At 33.7% G+C, this 26,011-nt stretch overlaps 5 protein-coding genes and 1 non-coding gene across 7 annotated transcripts; 3 read left to right on the forward strand and 3 right to left on the reverse strand.

The window, feature by feature from the left end:
- The first annotated feature begins 4,318 nt into the window (after window positions 1–4,318).
- LOC145088440 (Transducin/WD40 repeat-like superfamily protein) lies at window positions 4,319–6,219 on the forward strand. Its single transcript, XM_079026797.1, has 8 exons — window positions 4,319–4,595; window positions 4,734–4,836; window positions 4,923–5,030; window positions 5,127–5,236; window positions 5,323–5,430; window positions 5,525–5,570; window positions 5,651–5,782; window positions 5,938–6,219. The coding sequence occupies exons 1-8, from the start codon at window positions 4,387–4,389 to the stop codon at window positions 6,019–6,021; spliced, it is 900 nt and encodes a 299-aa protein (XP_078882923.1). The 5' UTR covers window positions 4,319–4,386; the 3' UTR covers window positions 6,022–6,219.
- A 221-nt stretch (window positions 6,220–6,440) lies between these two features.
- On the reverse strand, window positions 6,441–9,968 carry HDH (histidinol dehydrogenase). Its single transcript, XM_079026798.1, has 15 exons — window positions 9,771–9,968; window positions 9,168–9,279; window positions 8,997–9,034; window positions 8,745–8,866; window positions 8,602–8,654; window positions 8,433–8,505; window positions 8,232–8,333; window positions 8,057–8,158; window positions 7,897–7,968; window positions 7,752–7,814; window positions 7,565–7,666; window positions 7,361–7,471; window positions 7,118–7,288; window positions 6,932–7,022; window positions 6,441–6,860 (listed from the first exon to the last, which is right to left on the reverse strand). The coding sequence occupies exons 2-15, from the start codon at window positions 9,275–9,277 to the stop codon at window positions 6,583–6,585; spliced, it is 1,488 nt and encodes a 495-aa protein (XP_078882924.1). The 5' UTR covers window positions 9,278–9,279; window positions 9,771–9,968; the 3' UTR covers window positions 6,441–6,582.
- A 1,157-nt stretch (window positions 9,969–11,125) lies between these two features.
- TRNAK-UUU (transfer RNA lysine (anticodon UUU)) lies at window positions 11,126–11,198 on the forward strand. Its single transcript has one exon. It is a non-coding gene; the product is annotated as a tRNA-Lys (tRNA).
- Window positions 11,199–13,840: 2,642 nt separating this feature from the next.
- Window positions 13,841–15,076, reverse strand: LOC145090037 (uncharacterized). Its single transcript, XM_079028396.1, has 6 exons — window positions 15,069–15,076; window positions 14,833–14,910; window positions 14,476–14,732; window positions 14,391–14,401; window positions 14,113–14,325; window positions 13,841–14,026 (listed from the first exon to the last, which is right to left on the reverse strand). The coding sequence occupies exons 1-6, from the start codon at window positions 15,074–15,076 to the stop codon at window positions 13,841–13,843; spliced, it is 753 nt and encodes a 250-aa protein (XP_078884522.1).
- A 6,456-nt stretch (window positions 15,077–21,532) lies between these two features.
- LOC145088444 (Oligosaccaryltransferase) lies at window positions 21,533–21,775 on the forward strand. Its single transcript, XM_079026801.1, has one exon. It carries the CDS (start codon window positions 21,533–21,535, stop codon window positions 21,644–21,646), a length of 114 nt encoding a protein of 37 aa, XP_078882927.1. The 3' UTR covers window positions 21,647–21,775.
- Window positions 21,776–21,820: 45 nt separating this feature from the next.
- On the reverse strand, window positions 21,821–25,051 carry LOC145088443 (uncharacterized). 2 transcript variants are annotated; one of them, XM_079026799.1, is made up of 7 exons: window positions 24,936–25,051; window positions 23,469–23,847; window positions 23,226–23,368; window positions 23,057–23,152; window positions 22,636–22,892; window positions 22,314–22,534; window positions 21,821–22,231 (listed from the first exon to the last, which is right to left on the reverse strand). In XM_079026799.1, exons 2-7 carry the CDS (start codon window positions 23,820–23,822, stop codon window positions 21,914–21,916), a joined length of 1,389 nt encoding a protein of 462 aa, XP_078882925.1. In that variant the 5' UTR covers window positions 23,823–23,847; window positions 24,936–25,051; the 3' UTR covers window positions 21,821–21,913. The 2 variants fall into 2 exon arrangements, with proteins under 2 accessions (XP_078882925.1, XP_078882926.1); XM_079026800.1 differs by having other exon boundaries at window positions 23,469–23,840; window positions 24,936–24,988.
- Between the last annotated feature and the right edge of the window lie 960 nt (window positions 25,052–26,011).

The following is a 26,011-nucleotide window of genomic DNA, read 5'->3' on the forward strand; positions in this document are numbered from 1 at the left end:
ACGTTGACATACATATACACCCGGTCGAACCGAAAGAGAAACAACCTCAAAAAAATGACCTACACCATAAATGGTTTTTTATACGCTTTTAAAGTAAGTATATGATTTTTAATTTATCCAATATTATTATTTTTTTGTTTGCTAAGATTCTAATACATGATTTTTTTTTTCAGATATGGATTCTTGAGACTGTTCATGCGAGTAGTTTGTTTGGTACACGCCAAGAGAATGTGATCCCTCTTGTTGTTGCATAGTCGAAACTGAGGCCTTTACAAAAGACTTGGTGTAACCAATTTATAAAAATTGACGACATATGGTTAATTATATATTTTAAGATTTTCCTTTATATGTATAATTTATGTTTTGTTTATAATTTTGTTAACACGATAATAGACTTGTATAGAAGTTATAGCCGACAAAAGCTGAGAGATGTGTTGAAGGGTAGATAGTTAGCTCAGCGTGAATTGATGACCCTGATTTACCCTACACAGAAGTTTATAGGGCACCTTCCCTAACACCGTCACCCAAACACTCCCCTACCTATGAGTGTCGACAAAAGAAGGCACATACATATTTCCGATCTCACCAGCCACCACCAACGTCATCGGTCATTGAACCATCAACCGATAATGACCAAATTATTCTTGGGTTGCAAACGAGGTTTGTCAATTGCAAAACGAGCTTAGTGAATGCCGAGCGTAGTTGAGGTCACAACATAAGCGTTTAGCAGAGCATGACGCTACTTTAGCCATGCTTCTAAAACTTATCAATGCCTCAAAGGGGGTGGAGGTACATTGTTAATTATTTCACTCCCATACGGTTTTTATTTAACTTTTATGGTCCTTATGTTTTGCATCGTTTATAATTAAACATTTACAGACACTTATCTTGCAAGATGTCGGTACCACATAGTGCAAAGACAATGAAATATGAAAGCATGGTTATGGGTTAGGCACGCCCAAACAACGGCTAGATCACGGCCCTGAGCAGCTGTCTCCATGTATTCAATCGTCAGATATAAAAGAGATTTTGCGGGATGAATACAAAACGTTGTCGACAACACCTCTTAGGCGTTCTATGCGCCAAAAAGTTATGTCCATATGGTATATGTCCCCATGGATACAAATAAAAAGGCAATGTGTTGCACGATAACAACCAACACCGTTGGATAATATTTTAGAACATGTCGTACATAGTGTATATAAACAACGAGATGTTTCACTGTTGTTTGCTCACTGTTATTTGACCGGTATTTCGACGATTGAGTTTTGGGCGCGCTTATATGCGGATAGTTACATATGTTGGTTGGAATGTGATGTAAGTTGTATAATTGTGTGCTCATTAAATACTACGTTTCTAATAACCATACGTACTTTACTGCAAAATTTTTGCTTGGAAGCACACCATGTTGTGGATCTCATTACTGATAAAGTGTAGAGGGGATGATGCTCAGTGGACGGTTGTGCGAACAACCTTCAACATTGATGTATTTAACTAGAGTGACATGGTTGATGGATCTGTTTATCCAACTTGGCAGAGTGTGATATGGTATAATTGTGTTTGAATTACATTACCTAAGTAATAGTATATTATAATATAATGTTATTTTATGATTAATTAATTTCAACCTATTGTGTAGCTTTACATCCCAATCAATATACATTGGTTTTTGGGTGCTTTAGATTTGAAGACATTCAGATTGACTATATATGATAGTTGTTGGACGAGCGGATATTTTCCAGAAGAAGAGGAATGGTTTATAGGTATGCGAGACCGCATTCACAAACTACTAATGGGTATCAACTATTAGGGTACCGAACCAACCAATGTGATCTCACTTGAGAGTTTCAGTATGACCCTCGAAAAGCCCCCGGACGTACCACAACAGATTATTGATAATAGATGAGATTGTGGGGTGTTTTTGTGTTGGTTCCTGGAGATGTTAGTCTCCGGGAAATCGTATTCTACAGAGAGGAAAAACGGTCCATGAACTGTCATATTGTAAACGATTGACAGAAATTTTTTTAGGGTACAAGGACAAGGATCATTTGAACATTTTAATATCACTTAAAAAGAATCCCTTAAGTTTATGTATTTGTTAGTTTTTTATTGATTTTAAGATTACAATTCAATTTTTGATTTTATAAAAACAAAACTTATACAAAAAGAACAAAACACATTTTACACATTAAAAAAAAAAACTCTATTTTGGAACGATAATATAAGATCCTACTCCGGTGTTCTGGAGACCCCTCCATAATGAAATATTCCGGACAAAATGATTATTTAAAAAAATGCTCATTTTTTTCAAATAGTTCATTTAGATGAGTTAGATTACTCCATTTCTCATAAAAATAATAAGACGTGTATACCATAGTAGTGGGTTAGCATAACCAAATGTGAGAGGTAACACACATAAATTTTAAAGGTAACACACTAAAAAGAATTTAAAAAAAATCCACCACACTTAAAAATTTTGAAGGTTAGTTTGGGTTAGCGTGAGCTCCTTAGTAGATCCGCCCCTATTCCATTTTGGTTAACAACATCAACGATTACTTAGGCCATCCGTTATACCCACCACATACCACATATGTGGTGAGTGTCACATCAGCACCACAGTACCCTACCACTAACATGGGATACCTACCACTAACACACCACTCCACATCATTATTTTTTTATTTTTTTTAAATCAAAAATACAATAAAATAAGGCAGGTTTTGTTAATATGGGTAAATCTAAGGACTGAAATTGGCAATTTCTGAAAGTTTTGATCATCTCTTTCCCTTAAATCACAAAACTCGATGCATGCCCTGTTCCTCCTCTTTCCCAATTGGGCGTTTACTTTCGTTGTCTGCACCACGAGTGAGCACGACCATGGCCGACCACGAAAGATTGGGATGGTGTGCACGATGAACTTTCGTGGCCATGTAGACCACAACCTTGCTCGTGCTCGGTATACCAGATGGTCTTACATAATATATTAAAATAATCTGAGTTAAATATACAAACTTACTCTTTATTAAAATCAATAACAATTAAAAATTTTAAATCAAGATCCGCGCGATGAATAAATATATCATGGTTATAAACAATTTTGCATCCATGATTCATATGTAGAGTGTAGACAACTTCGAAAATTATCGCTATATTTATTTCGGAACAACTGAACAAAATGAATACTTAAAATAATTTGATGGATATATTTTTCGGCCTAAAAAGTATTTTGATGTTGATGAGTTATCATGTATGTTCTTATTTTTGGTGAAGACTTTAAATATGTGAACTAAGTTAAAAATCATAGGATATTGTTGGATTCGAAAATGACCTGCTTACATATTTGTCGGTCTTTTTTTGTAATTTTGGTGCATGTCACATTTCTCCTTGCTTCTTGTAAAATAAAGCAATAAATAAATAAATCATCAATCAATACTAATAAAAGAGTAGCTTTTTTGCCATGTGTCACCATATTATACATTTTAATTAATATGTTGCCACTTGTCAATCTATTAGTTTTCCATTTTAAATTTATTAAACCTCCTCATTAATGTGATTTTGTTTTAAATTTTTAATTTTAAATTTTAAATTATTGTTTTCATTAATTCACAAATAAAAAATATCTAATATATATTAAAAATTAATTTTATATATTTATTTGAATCATTGATTATAATTTCACATAACTAATAAAAAATATCTCTTAAATTAATAATTTATTTAAAATAACTTATTAATAATTTCGAGTTTTTACTATAAAAGTTTGATTAATTTTATAACCGTGGTTCCCACGGGTTATAAGCTAGTGTAGTATATAATAATGTATTTTGTTAACTTTATATTTGTTAACATTACTATTACAAAAATGTATTTTACATATGTTTCAAAGATCTATCTAATATAACAATCTATATTGAGCAATTTACTTTTTAGATCGCTTATCGTTTAGTTGTAATCAATATTAAACATTTTTAGGTATTTTTTTTAATTTCATTGTAGTGTATTTCAATCGAATAAACCGAATCATAAATGTCAACTGTTGCAACGTTATTCATTTAGGTATACCTCACCCTAACATTGCATCTACATCATTGGAGTAAGGTCAATAGTAATTAAAAAAAAATAAATAAATAAATAAATAAATAAATAAAAATAAAATAAAAAAAACTAAAGTAATGAAAATGAAAATAAAAAACAAAGAAAACCAAAAAACAACGTATGTTGGGCCAATTTTCGCCCTAGATTCAATATCACAACTCATAAGGCACAAGTCCACAAGAGCCCATGTTGCATAAGGTACCAGGCCGGTCCAAATTCTTTCCATTGTAACGCTCGCTCACCTACACTAGTGAATGAAGCAGTGCCAGTGACGGTGGTCGCCGGAGTAGGATGAGCGCCGAAGATTTACCGAAGAACGAGGCGCAGGTGTTGAAGGGGCACGAAGGTGCAGTTTTAACGGCAAGGTTCAACAAAGATGGAAATTATTGTCTCACCGGAGGCAAAGATCGGACTATTCGCCTATGGAATCCTCACCGTGGTATTCATATTAAGACCTACAAAGCCCATGCTCGTGAAGTTCGAGACGTCCACGTTACACCGTAAGTTATCCTAGCTACTGTGTTCATTCATCCACATACAAATTCCTCCGATGCTTTGTTTTCTTATTATTCTTCTTCATTATACTTAACCCTAGTTATTCGGCTGAATGTTCCTTGTTATGATTTATTTGATTGTAGAGATAATTCAAAAATCTGTTCATGTGGTGGTGATCGTCAAGTCTTCTATTGGGATGTATCAACTGGGCGTGTGATCCGAAAGTTTAGAGGTCACGACAGTGAGGTATGTAATTCCCCCAACAAACCGATTTATCAATCACATGACACATATTTATAACTTCACAATCATATAACACCATTTTTGTGCAGGTGAATGCTGTAAAGTTCAATGAATATTCATCTGTTGTTGTATCAGCAGGGTATGATCGTTCCTTGCGTGCCTGGGACTGTAGATCTCACAGCACTGAGCCAATTCAGGTTTAGCTTTCTTTCCCTTTTCCTTTCCTACATTTACATGCCTACTAAGTTTTTTTTATATATCAAAAGTTGATGACAGTTTTAATTGATTCACAGATCATTGACACCTTTCTAGACAGCGTTATGTCTGTTTGTTTAACAAAAACTGAAATCATTGCTGGAAGTGTTGATGGAACTGTACGCACATTTGACATCCGGATTGGTAGGTAGGTATGACATGTGACAATCATGATGATTATGAAATGAAAAACTTTGTAGCATGTTTGAACTTTAAAGTTTCTTCTGTTTCCAGAGAATTATCTGATGATTTGGGGCAACCTGTAAACTGTATCTCTCTATCAAACGATGGTAACTGTGTATTAGCCAGTTGTCTGGATTCTACTCTGCGCCTTTTGGACAGGTGAATTTCTACTTCACATATCTCTTTTAAGTTTTAACCAAAAGGAAGGATGAGTCTGCTATAAAAATTGTTCTTCTTCTGGTTTGGTTTGCAGAACTAGTGGTGAATTACTACAAGAATATAAAGGCCATACATGCAAGGTGTGTGTCTCTTTTTGAGTTGCTTTTGGTTAGGTTGTTAAGAGTAACTAACTAATGTTTTGAACTTGTGTTTTCACCAGTCATTCAAAATGGATTGCTGTCTTACCAATAGTGATGCTCATGTGGTTGGTGGATCTGAAGATGGGCGTCTCTTTTTCTGGGATCTGGTGGATGCATCTGTGGTTTCAAGTTTCCGTGCTCACTCCTCAGTGGTAATTAACACCTTCTCTTTTCTCTTTTCTCTTTTCTTTCTAAAATTATTATGTACATAATAGTAATAATGAGACAAGAGATCTGCAATCAATGTAAGTAGATTGGTATTCTGGGTAAGAGTAGTAACCAAACAAATTCTACTTTTTGTTGGCAGGTAACAAGCGTTAGTTATCACCCAAAAGATAACTGTGTGATGACTGCATCAGTGGATGGATCAGTACGAGTTTGGAAAGCCTGAGGATATCATTCATATTCCTGACATGTCCTTTCATGTTTTAACTTTTAATGATTATGGAATGGAATGATGTATGTATGTATGTGAACAAGATGGGTTTCCCCTCCCCTTTTATATTAGAGCTCAAATACATGTATCATGCTTTAGTTTTAGAACCAGAAAAGAAATTTTGAGATCAAATTTTAGCTTCATTTCTGGCAATGTTGTTTAATTTTTCCTTCAGTTTTGTACGGATAAGTAATGTTAAAAAGAATAGGAGAAATCCAGGATACGCTTGGTCAAATGGAAGGAAAATAACTAAGTAGAAATTGTTAAAAAGTCAGGATTTAAACATTTATCTCGACCCTTTTTTTTATATGAAGCCATAATTTTTGTAGCTTACTGGATTAAATCCGTTAAAGTTAAAAAGAAACAACGTTGGATTTTGTTAATAATAAAGAAAAGATGCATAATTATTGAAATTTATGGGTTCTAATGATTGATCCAAACTCAAAATTGAACATTCTGCCAATACAAAAAACAAACAACACAGGTTCTAAACAAACAACCCAACTCAGCAAAAGCTCAAACAACCTGTTGTCTGGCTTTAATGTCCTGAAGGCGAAGTGTAACAGCCCTCTTATGAGCATCCAAGCCTTCAACTTCAGCCATGGTTGCCACATGAGGACCAAGTTTTGCAAGGCCTTCCTCTGTCAAAGACTGGATGGTTATATACTTCAAAAAAGAGTCCAAAGACACCCCGCTGTACATCCGTGCATACCCATAAGTGGGAAGCACATGATTCGTCCCACTAGCATAGTCCCCCACACTCTCTGGAGTCCACTGCCCTAAGAACACAGACCCTGCAGAAACCAAAATAAAAATTAAAAAATTTCACTTTTTTTTAATGGCAGATGTATCAAGTGATGTTCACCTGCATTTTCGATAAAACTTTCCCACTTTTCTGCGTCTTGAACATTAATGATCAGATGTTCGGGTGCATACATGTTAGAAAAAGTAACCGCCTGAGAGTTGAAAACCCAGAAGATTCAGGTTGTTAAAAGTCAAAAAAATATTATAAAAAAATAAAATGAAAAGAAAAGAAAATAGAAAAACTAACCTCTACCATATCACGTGCATATACAGTAAAGCTATGGCTAAGAGCTTTTGAAGCAAAGTCTCCTCTTGGGAGACTGTTACATTGCTTGGTGATTTCTTCATCAATGGCTTTTATATCCACCCCATCTCCTGCAATCACCAAAACCACCTGGCTATCTGGCCCATGCTCAGCCTAAAAGTAGAAAATTAAACATCAATTTTCCATAAATAATAATAATAATAACGGGATATTTGAAAAAGTAACCTGAGAAAGTAGATCTGCAGCTATGTGAACCGGACTAGCATATTTGTCAGCAATCACAAGCACTTCAGATGGTCCTGCAGGCATGTCAATGGATATCATAGCCTCACTGTTCTGTCAATATACAAAAATAGTTAGTTTTTTTTTTATATATATATAAAATCTGTTAATTATTTATTTATTTTTCCACAAAATGGGATCACATACTTGAAGAATCATTTTTGCAGCTGTCACATACTGATTTCCAGGGCCATATATCTTCTCAACCTTAGGACACGTTGCTGTCCCCCATGCCATTGCAGAAATGGCCTACAAAAGCTTCAAATTATCACCCAAAAAAAAAACAATTTTCTCAAAAAAAAAAAAGTAAAAATGGTGTGGTGTTGTAGAGAACCTGAGCTCCACCAGCTTTAAGAATGTGAGTCACACCAGCTTTTTTTGCACAATAAAGTACCTCCTACACATTGACATTGTCACTCTTAAACTTTGTAAATAATTTAAATAAAAATAACTTAACTCATCCAGATGGAAACAAATACCTTGCATATGCTTCCATCACTAGAGGGAGGAGTTGCAAGCACTATCGTTTTACACCCTGCAATCTGTGCTGGCTGGTGGACATAATAAGCAAAATCTCAAATCACAACCATTTTCTTTAAATATAATAAACTAATAATGGAGATGATTATTATTTCTTACAATGGAAAGCATGAGAGCTGTTGAGGGTAAAACTGCAGTGCCACCTGGAACATAAAGTCCAACAGATGAAATGCTTCTTGCCACTCGTTTGCATCTCACACCCTAAAAAATTCACAAAAGAACGATATTAACTTGAAAGTCGAGGGACTAAATTCGTAAAATGTGTACAACTTACTTTCATATTCTCAACAACTTTCTCAACTGGCTTTTGTGCAGCATGGAATGCATAGATGTTGCTGTATGCCACATCAAACGATTCACGAACAGATTCATCAAGCTGAAATAAGGTAAAAAAAAAAGTAGACATAAATCATTCCAAATATTACATACAATAAAAATGCATACTTTTTGATGTGTTTATACTTTATACAAGTACCTCTGGATCTGGAAGTTCATTCACATTTTCAATAATCTTTTCTAATTCAACTTTGTCAAAGCGTAAAGTATAACTGCAAAACAAGACATAGAACATCATTTGGGTGCAAACATTTAATCAAAAAGAAACTCAAACACTCCATTGATTAAAAAAAAGAAAAAGTAGTAACTCTTTAACAGCAGCATCTCCTCTGTTGCGAACATCATCAACAATCGGCTGGACCTGAAGTAAAACAATTTTGTTCAGTAATTCATCCAGATATAAGCATTCTGAAAGACATTTTCCCAAAAAAAAAAACAGAAAGAGACTCACTGTGCTGAAAATGGAAGAGAAATTAATTCGGGGTCGAGCCTTGAGATTGTCAACCTCAGTTGGTGTAAGCTCAGATAGTTTATACGATTTCATTGCACTTCTAACAGTGTTACAAAGTCGTACTGCAATGAAACAAATAGGTTAACATTTTTGGAAGAAGAAAACTGTTCCACATTAATACAATTTACATGTGAATGCAAGTTAGAGAATATAAATTATAGAATCTCTGTAGTGATACAGTATTAGTTATACCTGGTGTAAAACTTGTGTGACTTTTACTTAACAATTGCCTGTAGACAACCAAAAGTAGAGGGACTAGGATTCAGTTCATTTATATAAGAATATATACAATCAATCCAGCTCAAACAAGAAGGTTAAAGAGGCAAATAAAAACAGATTGGGAATTTTATCTGGCAGAAAAACCTGGATGCTAGAGCTCTGAAGGAGCCAATCGTTGATTGGTGTAAAGAACAAAATCGAGGTGAAGCAGGGCTCTGACTGAAAACCAGTTGACTGTAGGCTCCAATTGACATTACTGCAAACAATCATTTCACATGTAATTTGTTAATTTAAGATCATGAAGAAATTAAGTGTACAGAGAACAAAGAAATGGATATATTTTCCATGCAATACTGATTTTTACTTTAAACATTCATAAAATTCAACATCCTAAGATGGAAGACAGATAGAGATAAAAGGAGGGATGCGAACAGCTGACAGAGTATATGTTCAGTTATCTACCCTAGAAAACATCCAGCTTATAAGTCCATAACCAAATAAAAATAAGCATACACACAAACAACATTATTATGTTCTTAATCCAAGTATACACATTGCAATTTCTTCTCGTTTTTTTCTAGGGGAAGTATACATTTAGCGGATTCAGCTGAACAGCTAACTGTATAAATAATTAAACCGTTACTAAGAACAAAAATCACAAAGTCAACTCTAAAATCCAAATTATCAATTAAGTAACAAATGATTCGTAAATCCTACTGCATGTCATTTGTAAAGGCTTTTACTTACGATTGGTTAATGAAGTGTTGAAGAGTGATGAAAGAAAAGAGTGACGATCGAGACAAAACGCTGGCCAGGTGGCGCGACGTCGAAACCCCCAATGACTAGGAAGCCGGGGGCGACGGAATACGGCGGAACTGGACTGCGGATTTGTTGTCGATTTTCGTCGGGTATTTTTGGTATGCGGCTTGAGTCGCTTGTCCCATTTTACATCAGTAAATTACGGTATTAAATTCTGATTATTTTCAAAACACCCCCTTATACTTCTAAAACGTTTGTTATATGAGAACATTTTACAAAATTAAATTATAAAAAAATAACATTTCGTTTGGTGAGGATTAATAATAAAATTGGCTATATTGAATTTCTTATCATTTGGTCTGAATTTCTAAGATTTTAACATGTTGGTTGGTGACCATTTTACCCTTCTTTATTATGTTTTAGTGAATTCAAATGTCTAATTATATAAAAAACCGAAAAAAATTCTTAAATACTTATTACAAAAATCATAAACATCATATAAAATCCAAATCAAACATAAATGAAAATGAACACAAATCCAAATCCACGAATGTTATTGTTTGATGCTGAAATCTGAAACTTGATGTTATGAGGTTTGAAATGTTGAAATCATATGTGCTGATGTGTTCATCTGATTTCAGAAAAATAGACATTTCAAACTACTAATATGATTTCAGGAAAAAAAAAATAACATCAGATCATATTTTCAGCATTAATACATCAAGAAAAGGTATTTCAGGAAGAAAAGAAAAAGACCAAAACAGCCTTGATATATTACAGCCATCGATTTTCAGAACTCGACAGGGGAAAAAAGAGAAGGAAACCCTTACCTGCAGAAGTGACGGAAGCGGAGGCTGGACAGGCAAGTTCCTGTGTTTTAATTTTAGGGTATAATTGTCTTTTGGTTTAATTCAGAGATATATAAACATCTGATTTTTTAAGAAACAAATAAATATTAAAAAATATTTTTTAAGAGTGAAAAGTTAAGAAATTACCCATTAGTTTTTCAATTAAGAGACACTTATACGTCTAAAATGCTTATTAACATTTTACAAAATGAAATTATAATAAAATAACATTTCGTTTGGTGAGGATTAATAATAAAATTGGCTATATTGAATTTCTTATCATTTGGTTATGAAAATTTCAATCGAACAGACCCTAAATTATTATAACTGTAGCAACTTTTACTTGAATAAAATTAGCCATGGAAGCGTTGATATTTTTGCAAAAAATAATATAATTTAATTTTATTTGATAAAAAGGTGATAATGATTGTTTAATAGAAAAAAAATTACTTTTGTTTTAGTTTAAATATCGATGATTATCTAAAAAGCCATCTTGCCGTTCTAGCTCAGTTGGTAGAGCGCGTGGCTTTTAACCACGTGGTCGTGGGTTCGAGTCCCACGGATGGCGTGAATAAATTTTAGTTTTTTTTATCGAGTCGACCCATACAAACAATTTAGTTGAAACTTATATCAAAAGATCAAAACTTTAGGTTTCAATATCATGGATCGGTATGTTAAAAAGTTGTTGAAGGATTTTTTTTTTTTTTTTTTTTTTCTTTTTTTTGGGAATTACACAGAAAATACTTGAACTTGGAAAAAATTTCAAAAAGTTCCTAAAACATTTTTTTAATAGAAAATTCTCATTATTTTGAGAAAATCATGTTGTTCAAATATAAAAAATGATTTTTTATTAATTTATGCAAAATATTAAATAATTGAGAATTTTCTGTTCAAGTTTTTTTTTGAAATTTTTCCCAAAAATTTTGGACTTTTCTGTAGATTTTTTTTCTGGTGAATTCCTGATATCACATATTGTTTAAGGTCTGACATTATTTTCTGTTGATTAAAAATATAAACAAGTCCCTTTGTTTGAATGTTTTGTTGATGAAATTAAGCTTAAGTGAATGTCTTGGCTTACTAAACATTCTTTGTTGTTGTTGTTTTGGAGTTGATTATGAGTTGGTTTTTATTAAATAATGATTCTTAAATTTGAGTGATAATAACCTCAACGCCTGGCCTGGTGCATTTAATAATGATGAAATTAAGGTTGGGGCATTTTATTTGTAAATAGATAAGAGGTGTTACATGGTTTTAAAAACTGAAAATGTGGGGAAAATTATGTGTGTGTGTGTATTAAGAAGTGAAATGAAATGAGGGTGTTATGGTTTGTTGGTGAGTCTAAGGAATCTCTGTGGGAAGTTATGTTCCATGATAGGTAGGCCCTCATACAAATTGATGGTTGGTTCCCAGCCTGGCAACTCCTTGGCCTTGATAATCACCGACTTTCTTTGGCGAGGATCATCCGGTGTTGTCTACATGTTTAATTTCTACTTTCGGGTTGATCAATTGCATATGCAAAATAAACCAACCCATCATCATTGGCATTCACTGCATTTGCATGTATTGGTTTGTTCTAACAAAAAAAAGACCAATTACGGTTTTAAGTAACTAACCTCTTTGACAGTCTCAGAAAGTTCAATCATGGTGAATTCACCTGGATTTCCAATGTTGATTAGCTCTGTATGGATTCCTTCAATAAGTTTTATTAGACCAGAAACATGGTAATTGGTAAACATAAAAAGAAGTTATCCACTTTGAAGTTTGAATTGCAATGTAAGTATAAGAATATACAAGTTGGTTGGTTGTAGTTGTAGCTTACCGTGTCAGAGACATAACAAAAACTCCGAGTATGAGTTCCAGGTGACTGAACAGTTAATGCCTCATTCTTGCATATTAATGTCGAGATCAAACAAGCCCCAAGCCCAAGCTCCGGGAGGGAGGGGTAAAAGTGAAAGATGTAATGTGGGTGATTGATGACGAAAAGGTGTAGGTAGGTGTATTATGTTGTTACCGGATTGCTTGAGCTATGAAATTGCTAACAACACAACCATCATTGATGTTCATTCTTGGACCATATGTATTGAATATCCTAGCAATCCTTATTTTTGTTCAATGCAACTTACTTTATTCAAATATCTATCTTATTCTTACTTGAAACAATCTACATACTCATACCAATGTCCTAATAAGAAAAACAAAATTCAAAATACAAACTACAATGCTATAAAAGGCTAGATTTTTCAGAGTACAATGCCTTAGTAACAAAAAATCAAAAAATATAACGATGTAATAGAGAGATATGAAAGCATGAAGTTATAATATACACAAAAAGATAAAAGTGTGTTGCTCTTTCTAGGGTTACACACAATGTGTTAGAGGAACCAACACGGCGTGTCTAAATTGAAGAAATGCAGCTTTCTTTAAGGTCAACACGACGTGTTTATGGAGCAACACGGCGTGTTGACGGCTAGTTAAGAAAACCCTAATTTTTAGGGTTTTGCACCCTATATAATCTCCTTAAGTCCCAAGGGGTGGTTTTTTATCAGCCTCCAACTCCCCATATCGACCCTTGAGAACCCTAATCATCTTTCCCTCTTATTTGTGAACTAGTGTGGCTTTTTTGGAGCCAAAGAAGGAAGGGGTTGGAAGAAGGAAGTAAGGATCCTACAAGCAAGTCCTAATCCTTCAGTTTGGCACTCTTCTGGACCTTTGTAAGTGTCCAAGATCCGATTTGTATTCCTCTATGTTGCTACTTCCTTTACAATAGAACATTCCAAAAATAGGTGATGGAACCTAAAACCAAACCATTGTTTGTTATATGAGAGAAGAGATCATGAATGTATATGATGACATTGAGAACAGGCCCATCCCAGAGGATGGACGATAGGGGCGACCATCCGGGGCCCATATTTAAAAGGGTCCAAAGTTTTTATGGAAATTGTTATATTTAGAAGATAGTACAAATAATTTTCTTTTAATTATTGATTTATTATAAAAAAAACTTGATGACATTTGTGTATTTTAAGGGCCTATTTTTTTCTCTCGTCCTATGCCCAAAATATGTTTGGAACGACCCTGATTGAGAAGGTGCAATAATGACAATAAACTTCTAATAATTTTGTTTCACTTGTTTGGAATTGTGTTTATAATTTTATGGAAGAATATGCATGCTCTCTGTTAACTTGACAATGACCATAATCAGAGCATAAATTAGAGAAAATAATGTGATAAAAACAAGAGAAGACCAATGAATAAACATAGAATGACAAGCCCCCCAATAGCTTCTTCTCCGGTTGTTGGAAAATCCGGCATGTCTTTAAAGTAGCTTGAAAGAACTCTTCTGTAATCAAATGCCTCCACAAATATCAGCTTTCGCATTGTTCCAGGCCTCAAATCCTTTATCATTAACAAAACAAAATGTAGAATTTTCTATGCCGCATGAAATTGGGGAAAAAAAACATTAAAGTGACAAACATGTTTACTTGGTAAAGAGTTTGAGTCATGACTTTGGCATTAGAGGGAACTCGTACAACAAGTAAGCATCCAAGCCTGTTCGGGTAATGATCTTGAAGAAGAGCCACACATGATTTAAATGTTTGTAGCGGGAATTCAAAGGGGGATAGTCTAGAACAATCTAACAAAACAGTAATTTGAGGATTTTCCGGATGAACCAAATTTACAACCCCGTATTCGACCTGTGAAACTTATATATAAAATATATATGGTTTCAAACATTTGATTAAACACCAAAATAAATTACACGAAATGTTACTACCAATAAAGATAATGAAATAGAAAAAACATAGAAAAGTTATGAGGAAGTAGCTACTGCATTAATTACATACCGACTGCTCTAGCAAACTCTGCTTGGTCATCTGAATCCAAAGTAGAACCTGCGAGTCCAATCCGTATAACGAGGGTAGGTCGTTGCATTACATCGGATCCATGCCAAAAGACCAAGTTGCCCCAGGCATCAAGTTCTTGTTGTGAAAGCATAGTGTATTTACGCCTCCATTGAATGGTCTTTTCAACCGATGATAAAAACTTTGCAAAGTCACCACCAGAGGCATCATGGAATATATGAAGTTCATCCTCATTAAGCCTACACCAATCATCCAGTTTTAAAAATAATGCATAATTCTTGTCAGTTGAATAAATTGGGGAAAAAACATTGTTACATAAATATAAATAACTGAGAGTACCTCTCCGGTATAGTAATACCCTTCTCTTCAAGCTCTGCATGGAGTGACACCAACCAATCTTCCATAACACTCATGAAACTGCATAAATAAACTCTTTAAATAACCAAAAGTGGTCTAAAGAAAAGCATTTACACAAATAACTACTCATTTGGGGCATTTGTATTTATTGAACATTTATTTACCTTCTTCACCCTAAATTAGTTCAATAAACATTATTGGCATCAATTGCTTCATACATTCCCATTTTTAGTTTTCACAACATTCTCCATTTTCTTTATAATCCACTTTTACTTAATCAAATAACCGTCGTCCATTTTGCACAACCTTGCAAATTAACAATTTCAAATATCCTCAAATTTACGGATTTTAGAGTGAATTTCTTTCTATTGAAGGGAGGATTATTCAAAACAACAAGAGACAACTTAATTGAAATAATCATTAAAAAAGATTGTCCATACAATCGATTGACCTTAAAAAAAAGTAACACGTAATTGATTGCTCTTTGAGGCTATTGAAAAAATGAAAAACGTACAAATATAAATACATCAAAAATTACTCCACTGTACAACACGACATCCATATAAACAAAGGTTATATTATAATTAATAACAAATTTATGAATATAGTTATGGTGTGAGTTATCCGGCCACTCAATATAATAATAACAATAACATATATTTACGTACAAAATCACTACAAATCTACAATATCCATTCATAAAGCGAATCTATTCTTGATACTTCTAATCTTTGTGAAAAATTGCCTATAAAGTGAATATTAGAATGGTAGTACGATCTTCAAAGTAAATGAATGATTAAAAAAAACAAATAACCCTCATTTGGCAGATCAAGCAGGAACATGTTGAGTTCAATCAATAATCAAAAAATAAGGTATGATTATGAAGTTCGTGTTTCCAACTATAAAACAATGAATTATTGATATACTTACAGCAACTCAGTGGCGGAGCGCCGTAACAATGAATTTGGCGGTGCTTTTTCGACCCCACTCTTCTTTTGGAATGTATAACGTAAAAGATTTGGGACTTTTGGTATTTTTCATAAGAAAAAGAAAATTAGCTGCGTTTCATTTAAAATTCTTATTATTATTATTATTATTATTATTATTATTATTATTACTACTTTATAACCCGTGGGAACACGGTTATAAAATTAATCAAACTTTTATAGTAAAAATTCAAAATTATTAATAAGTTATTTTAAATACATTATTAATTTAAGAGATATTTTTTATTAGTTATGTGGACTTATAATCATTGATTCAAATAAATATATAAAATTAATTATTAATATATATTAGATATTTTTTATTTGTGAATTAATGAAAACAATAATTTAAAATTTAAAATTTAAAATAGGATCACATTAATGAGGAGGTTTAATAAATTTAAAATGAAAAACTAATAGATTGACAAGTGTCAACACATTAATTAAAATGTCTAATATGGTGACACTTGGCAAAAAATTACTCTTTTATTAGTATAGAGATTATTATTATTATTATTATTATATAATTTTTACAAGCGTTTATTTGGTATGATATTTTTAGCTTTTTCTGAAAAACAAGAATTTATATTTTCTAAAACAAGCTGATTGGTATATAATATTTTTTTTAAATACAAAATAATAATATGTTTTTTTTTTCACTACAACCAATATAAAACATAAATTACTTTGTATATTCGGAGAATTATTGTGTTTATCTTTTTTTTTCCAAAACTACAAAGAAGTGAAAACTAATAATTAGTTTTTTCTGCGCTTTATCATTTATATATATATATATATATATATATATATATATATATATATATATATATATATATATACACACACACACACACAAAGAGAGAGAGAGAGAGAGAGAGAGAGAGAGAGAGCTAGGTTCAAATGTGGATTGACATCTATTGTGTGGACGTGTGGACAGTACTATTATATGAGAATGACAAAGAAAATATGTTGTTTAATAATATAAATACATTCAACCTTACATAACTATCGTCGTTCTCACACATTCTCACAAATTAAATCTCTATAAGGTTATTATAAACTTTTTATTATTATTCTTATTTTGTAAGAATGATTATTGAGTCGTATTCTGTAATAATGAAAATGAGGGAAAAACGATGTGTAGCACTCATGACAGGTAGCACTCATGTCAATCCATCACTCAATGGAGTTAGCATCCATAAAGTTCACTTAGGAAATCATTCCACTATAGATGGTGACATTTCAAAAATCATTTAAACACCAATGTAATTATTTAAACTTAGAATTTCCAGAAAACATTTTTCCCTTTTGTTTGGACAGAATTCAACATATTATAAAATAGCCAAAAACTATTATCAAAAACTATAACCTATTTCAAAAATACATTTCAGCAATTCTGAAATTGTAACGTCCCAAAAATTACAAATAGATTTTTGAATTTTAAAATATAATAACCAATTAAACTTTTGCCTTAAAAACCATTGAGTAACATTTGATTGTTTGAAACCATACAATATCAGAGTTAAATTTACAAAACTATGGAAACAAACATCTTCGATGCATGTGTACAGTCTCGCCGAGCTCTTCTTACGAACGACCTGCCAAATGTTGAATCCATAACTTTAAGCATAAAGCTTAGTGAGTTCCTCCGTATACCACATATTCCACCATACATATAATGCATCCATAACAATCCTCGACTCTAACATCGAGCGAACAAAACTCTTATCCACAAACATGTTTTATATGCAACAAGCCCAACCTAACTCATAGAACGTGCCCCACCCAACCATACATAACGGGTCCTGCCCAACATGCATAACGAGACCCGCCTAAGGAGTGAATTGGCCCAGCCTAGACTCCACTGCCAAGAGCCACATCCTGGTCTTCCATACGTTGTTAGAGGCCAGATCTTGGTCTTTCATACAATCCATAAAGTCATATGCGATCAGGGGTCAGATAGACAATCGAACATATGATCCATCCGAGAGCAAATAATCAAACAAGAACATTGTAATAAGGCATTAGACCAGGAGTTCTCAGGCTATCCAACTTAGACTACATAGAACCCAAACTATCACTACCACAGAATCATGTAACATAAACACATAACATGAACTAGCATATTGCATACCCTTGATAACTAGCCTTCCCTAGTTACCTTGCCATTGTCTATTTCTCAAACAAGTTCTTCATTGGTCAAGGACATTGTTTCCTATGAGTAGTATGTAAAACGCCACATTTTCATTGGGTCAGTGAAACAAATATCCAAAAGCCTTTTGTAGGTAAATGACAAAACAACATCTCTCAGATTTGGATTCAAGTTTATCTTGGGTTTCGCGTCGAACGAAAACCTCACAACCCTAGACCTTAATGTGATTAAGTGAAGGAACTTTTTGTGTCCACATTTCATGAGGTGTCTTTGAAACCTTCTTAGTTGGTAAGGTTTTAAGATAAAAGATGTTGTTTTAAGTGCATAACCCCAAACCATTATCGGTAATGAAGCTTGACTCATCATAGAACGTGTTGGGGATTATTAGCGTCAAGTAAACAATATATAGGTAGCAAAACCATCAAAAGATATACCCAAACGCACATGCACCCTAGAATATGTTTTTTACTAGTTATAGCATCCTGCTTTGGAAAACAAAAGTTAAGGATTACCAACCTCTGGATCGCCTGCTTGTAACCTCGTACGTGTCGGCTAGTTGCAAAGATTAAGAATCCAAAAGATCACTCTTCTAATGAAATCATAACCACAACACCAAAAGAAAAAAGGATTTAAACCAAATTAGGGTTCATACGAAAATCACCAAACCCTAGGAGAGAGAGTGTGATTTTTGTCTAAGGAGAGGGAGGGAAATAGCATGGACGACTTTAAGAGAGGAATAATGTAATGCCCAAATATTCGGGCTAGATATTTAAGATGTAATAGTTAATCTTAACTAAAGATGTAGCAGTCTTAATGAGATGATATAAGGAGCACTTAAATCCGACTTCGTATTAAGAAGTTATGCTTCTTCGAAGTTTTGCAATTAAACCGACACGACTATGAACATCATAAAAAGTGAATCAGAGATAGGCGGCTTATTAGCCTAAGCAATCTAAAGAAAAGTCATAGTAATCATAAAATCAAACTCGTACATATAGAGAATGTCCATATTTGATTTCATATAAGGACGTTATAATTTTTTGAAGTTTCAGTAAAGTAGTATCCGACACAGAAACCAAATTTTAGATCACTCGACTATTAGGCAAAACAATCTAAATGAGAATCGAAGATCTTGTGAATAGGAATCTATCAGTATAAAGACAATTGAGAATGGATATCATATGAAAAAGTTATGACTTTTATACGAACTTTAACAGTCTAACTATGTTAAAAATACAACTTTAAAAATAATGTGAGAATTAGACAAGAACAGAGAGTGTTTTGATGATATTTTCATATGTACCAGAATTGAGACCAAAACTGACATTTAGATATCTATCTGAAAACTGTCATATGACAGTTTCAAACTGTCATAAAACCATAGAAACATATATTTGAGTAAGGGTCAAACCAATGGTCAATTCTCTGAAAACTGATTTTCTGATGTATTTTAATATAGTAACATACCCTATAATAACAGCTCGACCCCAGCCAGGGGCTCTGCCCTTGGACCCCGCTCCCAGGGGTGTTGCCCCCGGACCCCCATTCGTTTAGGGACTTCGTCCCTAAATGACAGTGTACTTTGAAACTTGATCAAACTTAAACAGGTGTGGACTCCACACATTCCTTACTTTTTTAATATTTATCAAGATCACTTTTGTTCAACAAAGTAATCCCATTACACTTAAAATAACATTGATGACAACAAATCACCACCATATTTTATTACAAGCAAACATCACCTTTAAATTGTTAGATATGGACAAATGCTATTTTGCTATATATTAAACAAATAAAATGGTAGGGTCACAAGAGATTGAAGTCATTTTCAAATGCACGTAAAAATCCATGTCACAAGGAAAAAAAGTGATCTAAAAGAAAGATGGGAGACGAAGCAATATCTAACAAGAAATTGGAAGTCATTTTTGATTCTCAAAAAGAGATTTCATTCCATTATTCCAATATATAAGAAACTGTATTCCCTTTTTACCAACAACAAATTGTATTATTTGTTTAAAAGACACTCAAAATAAATTATAAATTTTATAATATAATCATCTAATAGCAATATAAATATTTGACAAAGGGTCGTTATTTTTTCAAAGCGGGATCTTGACTTTTACCTAGAAGGAGAAACACATGCATGATACCAAAGTCTAAAATATAGATTATAATATTATTTCAATTTTTTTTTTGGTATGCCTGTAATTTTATATCCAAATCTTATACACCCGACCTAATGTATTATCGGGTTACTCGAATACCCATATTTTGAAACCCGAAATACCCGAATTTAAAATATGTCAGTCGAATAATTCGGATATCGGTTATTTTCGATAGGCATAGTATTAGGTCGACTTGACGACACCATCCAATCCAAGGACAATTGGTTAACAAATAATAATTACCAGTGGCGGCCCTGGGGGTGGTGCGAGTGTGCAATCGCATCAGGCCTCCAATCGTAAGGGGCCTTCGATTGAGAATTTTTCTTAATATTATATTACTAAAAAAAGTTAGAGGAAAATAATAATAATAAGTTAATTAAAATAGAATTGCATGTTACAAATCTCATTTATATTATAAACATTAAATAGTGGACTTTTTTTGTCTTTAGCGGTAAAAAGTTTCGTTAATAATATTTTACAAAAAAGGTATGAGACCTTAATTTAATTTTTGCGTAGAGCTTCCAATATCTCAAAACCGGGCCTGATAATTACCTGTTGTAGATCAAACATGCAAAAACAATTTTCAACCTATTAAACCCGTTCACTAAATGTAAATGAAGGGACTAAAGGGGTGTTTGGCTTAGCTTTTGAGAAGCCAAAATATCTTTTAAAAAAAGATAAAAGGAAAATCAACTTTTTGAAAGGATAGTAAATCTAAGTTTTTACGAATTTTCTAAAAATCACTTTTGACCCGAAAAGATCACCCCTTAAATATGTGGTCAACTAGCCTATTTACCATCACCAGAACTTTGTTTATAAGCTTGTGATCGTATATGGTTTAGACTCTGTTTTCTCCCAACGGCGCTCCAGTTTAGCGACTCAAGTCAATCTTTCAGTTTCCGTTTTGTTCAACTGATAAAGCTTCCAAGGTATGTGACTTCTTCTTGGTTTCTCAGAATCCGGAATAAATTTTAGGGTTTCATATGCCAATCTAAGGATAGAGATGTGCTTATCACGAACGATTTAAGATCCATTCTTGTTGGCATTGTTTAGATCGTGTTTGGTTCGTTTTTACTCCGAATCTTCTAAACGCACTTGATTTGAAGTTGATTTTGTTAATATCTGCATAATTAGTTGCTGGATCTCGACAATCGATGTGTGAAAGAGTGATTGTTGCTGATCCGCACATTTGGTTTCCAGATCTCAAAATTCGGAAAATAATGTAGAAGATAATCCATAAACAGTTCGCATAGCATCGTGGATCTTTCTTTTTTTGTTTGCTTTTGAATCTCTTTCAACCTCTCCCTGATTAGGAATTTGGATTTTGCAGCATGGACATGGTCTAAGATGTTGACTTTTTTATTACTTTGTTTATGCAGATGATCACAGATAGCGACCTGGGATTCATTGCCAACTTCCTGGGCATATTCATATTCGCCCTTGTAATTGCTTACCATTATGTGTTGGCAGACCCCAAGTACGAAGGAAACTAAACCACCATTAAGACATGAAATGTAGGTGTGGAGATGTTTGTTATAAGAGTCAAGGGATTATGAATGTATATGACATTAAGAAGGTTCAATATCAATTATGACAATGAAATTTTGATAATTCTGTTTTCATTTGTTTGGAATTATGTTTATGATCTTAAGGAAGAATATGCTCTATTGATAATGAAAACCAATCTATAAAATGTCTGTAAAAGAGTGGTTACGTTCAAGAAACTATTTCTGTTGTACAACTGAGGGAGCATAACCTGATCATGATAAACTTCTAATAATGTAAACAAGACATAACCATAGTAGAAAAGAGCCAAACATAGCAGAGACTAAGAACTTGCAATCCTTATCTAATCTACTACCATAACAAAGCTCAGAATCAGATAATGTAAGCTTGAGATGACGATCTTCACCACCAATTCTCGTTCTTTCCTCTACAGTTTGAACCTCACTTGCACATTTAGAGCAACAACACTTTCCACCAAGAAAAGGAGGCAAATCTTCAAAGTACCTTGAAAGTACCTCTTGTAAATCTTCCCCCACAATTGTCAGCTTTTGCTGTGTTCTAGGCTTCAAAACCTTCATGAGTAAAAAAAACTCTTTTCAACATTTTTGATTGCATAAATGCACATTTAAGCCTAGATAAATGAGATTGGCTTACTTGGAATAGAGTTTGGGTTATGATTCTGGCAACAGAGGGAAGTCGTACAACAAGTAAACATCCAAGCCGATTCGGGTAATGATCTTGAAGAAGCACAGCACATGATCTAAATGTTTGAACCGGGAATCCAAAAGGTGATAGTCCGTGACAATCCATCAAAACAGTAAGCTGTGGATGTTCTACATCAAGCAAGTTTAGAACCCCGAATTCCACCTGTGAAACTGATATATACAAATATGGTTTTAAACATTTGATTAATCAGCACCAAAAAATTCCTTGAATTAAAAGGAAAACAAATAAACCTGATAAAATTAATGCATACCGACTGCTTTAACAAACTGTGCTTGGCCATTTGAACCCAAATGAGAGCCTGCAAGTCCAACACGAATAATGAGGGTAGGTCGTTGCATCAAATCAGAGCCATGCCAAAAGACCAAATTGCCCCAGGCCTTGAGTTCTTGTGGTGAAAGCAGAGTGTATTTCTGCCTCCACTGAATAGTCTTCTTAACTGATGACAAAAACTTCTCAAAGTCACCATCCGAGACAGCATAGAATCTATGAAGCTCATCTTCACTAACCCTGGAACAATCATCAGATCTATGTTATAGACCACCTCAAAACTCACAAAATGCATAACAAACTGATAAAAAGTAAACCTTTTGGATAAATAAGAATTTAACACGTGACACGTTCATTCATATTTTGGCAAAACATTGTTTGCATAAACAACTGAGAGTAGGTACCTCTCTGGTATAGTAATGCCCTGCTTCTCAAGCTCTGCATAGAGTTTCACCAACCAATCTTCCATATCAAGACTTGCTGCAACCTTGTCGACATGCCTGCATAACACCAATATTTACTACTAAACTAACTATTAATATAATCTATGAAAAACAAGAAAGAATTACACACCTTGTGTCTTGTGTGGCCAATTGTGCAGATAGCTCTGTGAGATCAGCACCTGAACCACTGAGTGTTCCTTTTGAGTTGGAGGTGCCTGATTCACCTAACAACCCTGTTGCCACTGACAGGAACAACAATGGCCTTGACAAACTCTGACAAAAAAGAGAAAAGTATTAGATATTGTGAAGATTTTAAACACACAAATAAATAAATAAATAAAAAGAGATGGATGTGTATGCTTGTATAATGAACCTGCATTCCTTTAACCAGAGCAGTAAAAGGAGCCCATCTCTGGATCCATTTAAATGGTGGACAGCAGAGAATCTGAGCTGCCTGAAGCCCATGCCAGATAAAAGGACAGTGAGCTACAGAGAACCTTCTGGCTATTTCCAGAACTGCACTTGTCAAAAGAAAGACTCCAATGTCACCAACACCACCACTAGCCACCAGGCTGACTTTCATTGAAGTCACACATTTAAGTGTCTTCTTTGAAGATTTCTTTGCAAATGAACCAAGCAAACGGCTTTTGGGAAAATTTTGGGTAGCACTAATTCTCAGCTCTAACTTCTTATTAGATTGGGCAAAGCGTATTATCTCCCCCTTCATATCACATCCTTTGTCAACCTAGAAACTGCATAGATTGTTTAAATAACCAAAGTGACACAACGTAAAGCACTTACACAGATAACTAATGTTTTGGCAACAGATGTTTTCATTAGATGTTTACCTTCTTCACCCAAGATTAGATAAATCGAGTTCTATTCATCACAAGATACAAGTTTAATTTTTACTTATAAACATCATTTGCTTCATACATTCCCATTCTAACATACTTTTGTCAAAGTTATCCTTTTTTGTTTATAATCCACTTTTGCTTAATCAAATAACAACAGTCTAGTAGGTGATCTTATCACATTGCACCATAGATATACTAGGATTTGGCAATTATTGATGGAATTCCTTCCTTCTTTCTTGAAGTGACAGAATTCTTTATTTATTTCAGGAATTTCTTTCAGATATGACGTTTCTTCTGACCCCAGGTCTATTAGTGAACCTTCTCTCCAGGGATTATGAAACTAGAAATATTCTTGAGCTATCATCTATCATATTATCAGTTTATCTCGATTCTTAAAGATATCACAACCAAAACACATAAATATCACTTATTTCATAAATTAGAAACAGAATTCATCAAAATCACTAGCAAAAGTTGCATCAAGAACAATTCCAAACTTAGAAATATGACAAAGGAAACACATAGATATCATTTATTTCAGAGACTAGGAACAACATTCATCAAAATCACAAGTAAAAGTTGCATCAAGAACAAATCCAATCAAATTCTGACTGGGTTGCTTTTTTTTTTTTTTTTACAGATATGAAAATATATTTAATACAAAAGTGTGACTGTGAAATCAATTCTAACCCAAATTATTCCATAGGTTTCAGTCAAAGTCAATTAATATCCTCAAAATTCATGGATTTTGGAGTGAACTCAATTGAAGGGAGAACTATTCAAACGAAAACGGAAAAGCACAACATGATTAATCTAATAGTCAAAAACGGCGTCTAGATAATCGATTGGCTTTTGAAGCTAAAACAACACGTAAACGATTGCGCTTCGAAGCTACTGATAAATGAAAAATAAAATACATATATGAATAAATCAATAATGACTCAATTATACGTACGTAATCCATAAGAACAGCGGTTCATTACCTCGGAAGTTCTTTCTCTTCAATGGCGGTGGCAAGGTATCGCTTATTCGGACATGATTATGACTTGTTTCCGATAACCGTGTAGCTCTTTATATATTTGGGTAAATTACACCAATCGTCCCCTCGTGCACATGCCAGAAAACATGTTTAGTCCCTATTTTCAAAAATTAACTCCGACCGTCCCTCGTTTGCTTAAAACTTGCTAACTTCGTCCCTGATATGTGTTTTTGTTGCGAATTTAGTCCACTCCACATTTGAAATGACCATTATGCCCTAGGATATTTATTTTTAATTAATTTTAATATTATTTATTATTAATAACAATTAAGAAAACAAATCTCTAATATTTATCTCTCTCACACGTATGAAGAATTGAAAATACCACCACCACCTCCAATGTATCTCTCCCCCCCTCTCTCTCCCTCTCTCTCTCTATCTCCATTCTTCTTCAATACAAAACAAACACACACTACACACACACAAGAAGCCATCACATTGACTTGAAGAACCTCAAATCACTTCACTCTGACTTGAAGAAGCCATCGGACTACAAACTGAATCCTCAATGAAGCTATAATCTACATCACGAGGTAAATTAGCCATCGTCGACTTACACCATCTATGAGGAAGATGAAGTAGAGGTGGATGGAATCCTCCTCGATTTGGTGGCGGTGGACATCACGTTCGTCGATATGATTCTGTCGATCGAAATCCTATTTCTTCTCCTGCAACTCGTTAGTTCCAATTTGCAGGCTTAGGGTTTAGTTAGTTTTGATTTGTAGGTTTAGGGTTTGATCTTTGAGGTTTGATTTTTCCGATTTGTAGGTTTGGGGTCTCGTCGGATCTGTGTGGAGGAAAGAGTGGGATGGTTCCAGAAATTGAAGTCGACATCTAAATTATACGTTGGTGGTGGTCGTCGTTCTTTAGCAATCGGCGAGTTTAGACCATGGATGGAGATTGGAGAGTCTAGATCAGACAATTTATGTGACATTTATAAAATCACATATTGCAGGGATGGAAACTGGCTCCTACGATTCACCGGTGGAAATTTTTGGTTGGTTTGAGATACGAATGATC

The sequence above is a fragment of the Lactuca serriola genome, chromosome 2 (genome assembly GCF_051521515.1).
Source record: "Lactuca serriola cultivar US96UC23 chromosome 2, Lser_US96UC23_V15, whole genome shotgun sequence".
In the NCBI taxonomy this organism is placed as follows: Eukaryota; Viridiplantae; Streptophyta; class Magnoliopsida; order Asterales; family Asteraceae; genus Lactuca; species Lactuca serriola.

What these genes read in the sequence shown, in the direction of transcription:
- LOC145090037 (XM_079028396.1), bottom strand. An exon ending in GGTATTACTATACCGGAGAG is followed by an intron (nt 14,733 to 14,832) that starts GTACTCTCAGTT and finishes TGATTGGTGTAG; the next exon opens with GCTTAATGAGGATGAACTTC. An exon ending in TGACTCAAACTCTTTACCAA is followed by an intron (nt 14,027 to 14,112) that starts GTAAACATGTTT and finishes TTAATGATAAAG; the next exon opens with GATTTGAGGCCTGGAACAAT.
- HDH (XM_079026798.1), bottom strand. Translation starts at nt 9,277, where the DNA reads ATGTCAATTGGAGCCTACAGTCAACTGGTTTTCAGTCAGAGCCCTGCT. An exon ending in AAGTTGTTGAGAATATGAAA is followed by an intron (nt 8,159 to 8,231) that starts GTAAGTTGTACA and finishes TGAATTTTTTAG; the next exon opens with GGTGTGAGATGCAAACGAGT. An exon ending in CTGCAAAAATGATTCTTCAA is followed by an intron (nt 7,472 to 7,564) that starts GTATGTGATCCC and finishes GTATATTGACAG; the next exon opens with AACAGTGAGGCTATGATATC.
- LOC145088444 (XM_079026801.1), top strand. Translation starts at nt 21,533, where the DNA reads ATGATCACAGATAGCGACCTGGGATTCATTGCCAACTTCCTGGGCATA.
- LOC145088440 (XM_079026797.1), top strand. Translation starts at nt 4,387, where the DNA reads ATGAGCGCCGAAGATTTACCGAAGAACGAGGCGCAGGTGTTGAAGGGG. An exon ending in CGAGACGTCCACGTTACACC is followed by an intron (nt 4,596 to 4,733) that starts GTAAGTTATCCT and finishes ATTTGATTGTAG; the next exon opens with AGATAATTCAAAAATCTGTT. An exon ending in TTTGACATCCGGATTGGTAG is followed by an intron (nt 5,237 to 5,322) that starts GTAGGTATGACA and finishes TTCTGTTTCCAG; the next exon opens with AGAATTATCTGATGATTTGG.
- LOC145088443 (XM_079026799.1), bottom strand. Translation starts at nt 23,822, where the DNA reads ATGAAGGGGGAGATAATACGCTTTGCCCAATCTAATAAGAAGTTAGAG. An exon ending in GGCATTACTATACCAGAGAG is followed by an intron (nt 22,893 to 23,056) that starts GTACCTACTCTC and finishes TGATTGTTCCAG; the next exon opens with GGTTAGTGAAGATGAGCTTC. An exon ending in ACAGTTTGTTAAAGCAGTCG is followed by an intron (nt 22,535 to 22,635) that starts GTATGCATTAAT and finishes TGTATATATCAG; the next exon opens with TTTCACAGGTGGAATTCGGG.